Source organism: Crocodylus porosus, unplaced genomic scaffold (genome assembly GCF_001723895.1).
Source record: "Crocodylus porosus isolate Cpor-Errol unplaced genomic scaffold, CroPor_comp1, whole genome shotgun sequence".
In the NCBI taxonomy this organism is placed as follows: domain Eukaryota; kingdom Metazoa; phylum Chordata; order Crocodylia; family Crocodylidae; genus Crocodylus; species Crocodylus porosus.
In genome coordinates, this window is record NW_017728928.1 from 12,099,509 (window position 1) to 12,106,528 (window position 7,020).

At 50.0% G+C, this 7,020-nt stretch overlaps 1 protein-coding gene across 1 annotated transcript in view; it reads left to right on the forward strand.

The window, feature by feature from the left end:
- LOC109315217 (melanin-concentrating hormone receptor 1-like) overlaps positions 1-6,583 on the forward strand; it is a 32,209-nt gene extending 25,626 nt beyond the window's left edge. The window contains exon 3 of the mRNA XM_019542813.1: positions 4,163-6,583. Coding sequence (XP_019398358.1) covers positions 4,163-5,211 — 1,049 coding nt within the window. The 3' untranslated portion in view covers positions 5,212-6,583. The remainder of the gene's footprint in view (positions 1-4,162) is intronic.
- The last annotated feature ends 437 nt before the right edge of the window (positions 6,584-7,020 follow it).

Sequence of the window (7,020 nt, forward strand, 5' to 3'; positions counted from 1 at the left end):
GGCGCTCTCGCCCCGGCCCGCCCGCTCGCCCGGGGCAGCCCTGCTCGGGTGCGGCCGGACGCTGCCTCGTGCCCGGGGTTTGGCCCCTCCGGGAGGCGAGCCGCGCCGAGCGAGCGGCCCCAAGGGGGCCAGCCCCAGCCCCCGGGCGTCGGGATGGGAGGACTCAGCGGTGCCCCAGGGGCGCGGGGGCTGAGCAGGCGCGGCTCAGCTGGGAGCAGAAGCGAGCCCCCGCTTCTCTGTTCTCCCCACCGGGCCCTGGCAGACCCGGGATTTTGTGGATGGGGGTGTGAGAGCAGTGATGGGCCCCGCAGCCGTGACTGCACCCCTGCTCCTGGCTCCCCACCCCCACTGGGGCAGGCAGATGGTAGTGTGGGAGCAGCAGATGGGGACTTTCTAAGGCCACAAAGCAGGTAGGGATCCCCTCCCACTGTCCCTTTCTGCACCCTCTTCCTTCCCCTCCATGCCCGATGGCAGATCCCCTCCCCTCCGTTCCCTGTGTCCCCTGCTCACCATTGCCACTCTCCCTGTTATTGCCACTTGACCTAGGAGTGGGGAAAGCGCCAGAGTCATTCCTGCCCTGCTCCAGGCAGGCTGTGTAGGGAGCTGGGCTTGGCTGGGGACAGCAGCAGCTGTAACAGGTGCATTCCCTGTCCCTGGGGTGGCAGGGAACACCCAGAGGGACTGGGCAGGGAGGGGGAACCCACCCACTGCTGCTGCTGTTGCAGCTGTCCCTGGCTGCACCAGAGCCTGGCTCTGGAGCTCCCCATGCCTGTGGGGCAGCCAGGGACAGTGGCAGTGGCAGGCGTAGGAGAGGCGGACATGCCCCTGAGCATGGAGAGGGAGGGGATGGTCTTACCTCTTTTAGGGACCTAGAAAAATCCCTAACTGCTGCTTCTGTGGCACTGTCCAAAAGGGAGGTGTGACCGTGTCACCGCACACCCCCTGGATCTGCCCCTGGTGTGCCTGTGCTTGGATGTCCAGTGTAAAGTGGTGAAATTCCATTCACTTCAGCAGGCCGACATGGTTTTATACCAGGATCTAAACCACAGACTTCAGCGGAGTCACAGCAGCTGATGATCTAGCTCATTACTTCAGAAGATGGGCTCCTATCACCTCTGTTCACAGAACTAGAGCTGATAGGTCCTTTATTATTAAGCACCCAAAGACGACAAGGTTTAATATGTATTTAAGTGTATTTGTTCCAAAGAGACTGTTATCTCAGAGATAAAACTCTGTTGGCCAGGTCCTGCCATCTTGACTCAGCCAAAACTCCCACAGGAGGAAATGAAAGCTTTGCCTGAGTCAGGATGACGGGCTGAGACTCAATGCCGCTGGCAAGCACAGCCACAGCAAAACATGACAAATCTGTCACTCTTCAGAAATTCAAGGAGCTGTCTCAGGTCTGCAGACTGCAGTTACCTGGGCTTTCAGAAAGCCCCAGTGATAAAGCTGAGATCCCTCCTGCTCCAGGAGTCTCTACCCAGTTGAACTACAAGAGACTCTTCTTTAGCAGGTAGCAGTAAAGGGTCTCTGATGCATGGCTAAACATGATGTGGAGTCTGTCCTGCAGAGGGCAGTGGCACACAGGCACACACGGTTCCCTGCATCTTTTACTGGTGTGATATATCCTGACATTTAGGCTGCACGGACATTAAGACCCCATGTCTGTCAGTGGCTAACTTTTCCCCTCTGTTTTACCCACCTGCAGTATGCTGTGCTCAAGCTGTCTGCCAACTCTCTGCCCCAGGTCTGATTACTTTTCAGCAGCAAAGTATCAAGCTCACAAAACACTGCAGGAGCCTTCAAGAAGAAAAGTGCTGAACTATTGGAATAAGTCGTTCCCTTAAGCCACGGCGCTTACATAAATCTTGATATAAAGCTATCTGAGCTTGTAACAAACCTTACAAAATCACCATGTGCATTTCATTCAATTATATAACCGGGAAACTATATTATATTCAGACCTCCAGCCGAGAAAGTGTAATGCAATCCTCCCAGTTTCTGGACGCCAGGGATGGGAGCGGGTAATACTCGGAAGAAAACTCATGGTACTATTGTGCAGCATCTTGGAGGAAAGGTGTCCGTCTTTGGACTCCCTATCCCCAAACTCTGAGAAAAGGAGGAGAGAGGGCATCTGGATGGTCCGGGGATGTGTGGGCTTGATGAAGGCTGAGTAACAAACCACACTTCTGTTCCCATGACAGAGTGTTACTTAAACAATAGACACGAGCGTAGGGCTTTTTCTGGGGATTAATAGCCAGCTGAGACAAATTGATACACTTCAGGCACAGCCAGGATGGGGACCATTTAAGCTCAATGGGTCATTAATCCCCTGCAAATGGTCTGTGCCAGGCTTATTCATATTATAAACTAACCATGGGGGAAAAATCACAGAAGCGTATGGATTTTTTTCCTCTGGGTGACACAGTTTTGCTTGGTTTGTACAGAGTGTTCCTGAAGGATTCATTTCTTAGATATCCGCCAGATAGATTCTCACCATCTTCTCTGGTTTATAATCAATAAACAGATGAAACTGGAAATACAAATGTGACTCCTTACCAAGCCTGGTGGTTTTACCTCTGGCATAAGATTTTTTTTTCTCATGGTTTTTCTCCTCTGTGTCTGACTAGCTGTTTTCTGACCCCTCCGCAGCTGCTTCAGCTAAGAAATACGATCATTCTGTCTGGTTTTGTTTCTGGTTCAACCTTAGGCTTCCAAGCACAGATGCACGAGACTCGTCATGTCCTATTTCTTAGGACACGTAAGCAGGATGTTGCTAACGTAGCACCAGCCTGGTCCCCCAGATTCTGTGCCCTGATACTGCTGGTGTAAATCAAGACGCTGGCCAACTAAGTCAAAGTCCATTGACCCTGGTCAAATTACCCCAGATTTACTTTGCCATGCCACAGCAAAATTGGACTCAAGTGTTTAACTGGCCAAGGGTGGCAAACACCTACCCGGCTAACCAACAAGTGTGACCAGGTCAGAGAGACTCAAAACTTTTTTGGAAACATGTTTGCGTGACAGAGGTTTTGCTGATTACTGCCCCGGGCTCTCCCTTAAGCATTGCCCAAATTCACTTCCTGCTCCGGTTCTGCAGGAACACACTGTTAAAGAAAGAGTGACTGAAGAGTGCTCCCAATTCAGATCAGTTTGAATCATCTGCAATTCAATCAGAATCACTGGCAGACAGGCCTTACGGGAAGTGGGACTGTAGTGCATGTCATTTCAACAGGCATACAAATCACTGGCACAATGGCTTACGCTAAAAAACCCCATACCCCCTAGGAGAGAAATAATGAGATGTTTCAGATGGGGTTGTTGGTCTGAAAAACCCTCTTCTCCTGTCACGTGCAGCACATGGTACTTTTCCCCAGCCTGGCAGGCTCAGCAAATGTTAACTCTCATACAGGTTTTCACTCATAAGATGAAAAATCAGATGGTAGTTGGCATGCTGTGGTAATGGCTCAGGAACTAAAACCTGGGGAAGTAACAAGTGGAAATGGCTTTGGTGGCCTAAGCCTAGTGCTAATGGATCCTTTTCCCTGTCACAATTCAAAACACAGCTGCCAGTGTCTTTGGACCAAGATTTTCAGGAGCGAGTGGCTGAAACCGAGCTGTTTTGCCCAGATTTAGAGCCGTAAACAAGTGACCTGATTTTCAAAGATGCTGAGCACCAACAGCCCCTGTTGACTTCTCAGTACCCAGCACTTTTGGAAAAAACAGGTCTCTAATTTCACTGCCTAATTACGGGCCTCAGAGCCTAACTTTAGGGACTTGTTTTTGAAAACTCTGGCCTGAGAACATTTAGAGACCTCCAAAAATCAGGTAGGTAAGAGATGAAGCCCATTGGTGTAGCTGGGATCGTACCATGCATACAAATCAGGACGGGGGTCACTTAGCAGGGTTCGTCAAGAGAGGACGGCACTGCAACGTGGCGTGAATTTTAGCTGAGATTAAGCTGGAGTGCCAGGTTCACAGCCTGGAGCAGGAAGAGTTGTCAGTTATCCCTAAGTCTCCATATGGACAGTTTAGCAACTCCTATACATGCTTCTGAACTGCACCGCACAAGCAGGACCCATCTATGCAGTGATACGAGTTGGTTGGGGTATGAAACACAGGTTGTTAAGGTAGCACTCATTTGTTTCGTTTGTTTTATCAGTGGCAGAGAGGCCGGCCCCTTATACCAATGTGATCATGCCCAGCCTGTTCAGCATCATCTGCTTCCTGGGCATTGTTGGGAACCTCATTGTCATCTACACCATCGTCAAGAAGAAGAAGCTGAGGTGCAAACAGACCGTGCCTGACATCTTTATCTTCAACCTCTCCATTGTGGACCTGCTCTTCCTGCTGGGCATGCCCTTCCTCATCCACCAGCTCCTCGGCAATGGCTCCTGGTACTTTGGAGCTCCTCTGTGCACCATCATCACTGCTTTGGACACTAACAGTCAAATCACCAGCACCAACATCCTGACAGTAATGACCCTTGACCGTTACCTGGCAACTGTCTACCCTCTGAAATCCACCTATGTCCGAACGCCCTGTGTAGCAGCCTTAGTCATCTGTTTGGTGTGGCTCCTATCCTTCCTTACAATCATTCCCGTGTGGATGTACACGGGCCTGATGCCTCTGGACGATGGGACTGTCCGCTGTGCTCTCCTCCTTCCCAACCCCGAGACTGATATCTACTGGTTCACCCTCTACCAGTTCATGCTGGCCTTTGCCATCCCATTGATTGTCATCTGTGTGGTTTATTTTAAGATCCTCCAGCACATGGCTACCACCGTGGTCCCCCTGCCCCAAAGGAGCCTCCAGGTGCGTACCAAGAAAGTCACCCGCATGGCTGTTGCCATCTGCTCCGCCTTTTTCATTTGCTGGGCCCCTTTCTACATCCTGCAGCTCGTGCACCTGGGCATCGACACGCCTTCCATTGCCTTCTTCTATGCCTACAACTTCGCCATAAGTTTGGGCTATGCCAATAGCTGCCTCAACCCTTTCCTCTACATAGCCCTGAGTGAGACCTTCAAGCACCAGTTCATGGTGGCCATTCGTCCGGCCAAGGAGCAGGTCCGCAACAGCAGCTCCATCAACAACAACAGCACGACAGAGGCCAGCGTGTGCTTGAAGCTTGCACCAGAATCCACCCAGCAGACTCAGTTTCTGGAGGACTTTTCCCCACACTCACTGCCTGTGACAGTGGCCGTTCACTAGTAACCATGTGGTCACACCGCTGGAAGGTCTTGGCTTCTTTTCTGAGAATACCACAAAACATGGAGAAGCAGCAGTGTCTGGTGACACCAGCGTCAGCACGCCTCCATTTCAGACAGAATCAATCTTGTCCTCTCTCATTGTAGGGCTCTGCTCTCAGCTTACCTTAGATCTAAGAGCTGCTGCATACTGCTGCTTAGCTTCACCCACAGGTATTAGGGACTCATTTCTATCTCATGCAGAACACCAGGGTCCCACCATGGGAAGAAAGGGAGAGAGAGAAAACACAAAATGGGAGGCTGTTTCAGACGGGCATTTGTTGGCACTGAAGTGTAAGCCCTATGCCAGCCATTAGCAAGGTGCATGCAAATGGTTTCTTCTTGCTCACCCATTTTTTCTGGGCACAAGCTGATGCAGATATTCTGCCTTTAAAACTGGAAGCTTTTCAAAAGAAGTATTTTAACAAGAAAACCTCTTTGTGAACTTTCTGAGACCTGTGCATGAATACTAGAAGCAAGCAGAGTAGGTACTTCTCAGCACAGCAGCCTCCGAAGTGCCTGAGAACCAAACCCACAAACATTAGGAAGGAAACGGCTGCAGTCGGCTGCCTTGCCAAGATCTGCTGGATTTTTGGCCAAGTCCCACCTGCTTCCAAAGAGTTGTTTTGCATGGACAGCCTACAAATATTCATGAGTTGGATGCTGGGGACCGTCAGAAACTGTCTTTATATATTTGTTCGCAAAATCAGGTCCTCTGGCAGGAACTGATTGTATCGCTTCAAGGGATTTCCAATAGTTCCTCAAAGCTGCTGCTCCTTATTTCAGATCTATTGATACTTGTGCCATTAAGCCTGTTTCCCTGCTAAGCCCTCCTGCTGCTCCATCTGTGCCCCTCTGTCTGCCCAGCCATCAGAGAACATTACCCAGGCAGCTTTTTAAGGCTTCCTCCAAAAAATAATGGGAGCGAACAGATACAGAGGACTGCAAGGCAAGGTGATGGGAGAAGGTAGCTGTGAGGAAACGGCTGCCTTTGTGACTTCCTGAAAATAATACTACCAATTAAAACAAAAGGGTCTGCATCTTGCAAGCACAAAGACTTTGAGGTAACTCCACTTCTTAGAAGGACTGGTAAGAGACGGTGTGGATCAGCTCCCTGCTGGGGATTACGCTGATGGACTGTGGAGTCTTCCTAGGAGACAGAATCAGGAATTCTTAAGTAGCTTGTTAAACAAGGAGAAATTCACTGTTGTAGATTAACTGTACGTAAAAGTAGTGCTCAAACCACATGGCATATGATGCATAGGAACTCATCCGCATGCTCAAAGCTCTCTACCAGGGGTGGGCAAAATGCGGCCTGCGGGCTGGATGCGACCCTCGAACCCATTCTATCTGGCCTGTGGGGCCTCTAAAAAATTTAGAAAATTAATATTTATCTGCCCCTGGCTGCCTGTCATGCGGCCCTCAATGGTTTGCCAAAACTCAGTAAACAGCCCTCTGCCTGAAATAATTGCTCGTCCCTGCTCTACGCTAATCCATGCCGCAACAACCCTTGGTGAGGGCACTTATACGCACCCTGATACAGCTTTATAGTTGCACAGTGTCACCCATGCAACCATAAACATTCCCTATACACCACAGATTTTCACATTTTTAGAGGCATGTTTGTTTAATGTGCACTACATGCATTGAACTACACATACACTCACCTACACTTGCACACACCTATACACTCCTACACATACACAACTATTCCTCTATCTCAGTGTTTCTCAAATTAGCGCACGCAATCCAATTCTAGGTGGCAAGTCACAGA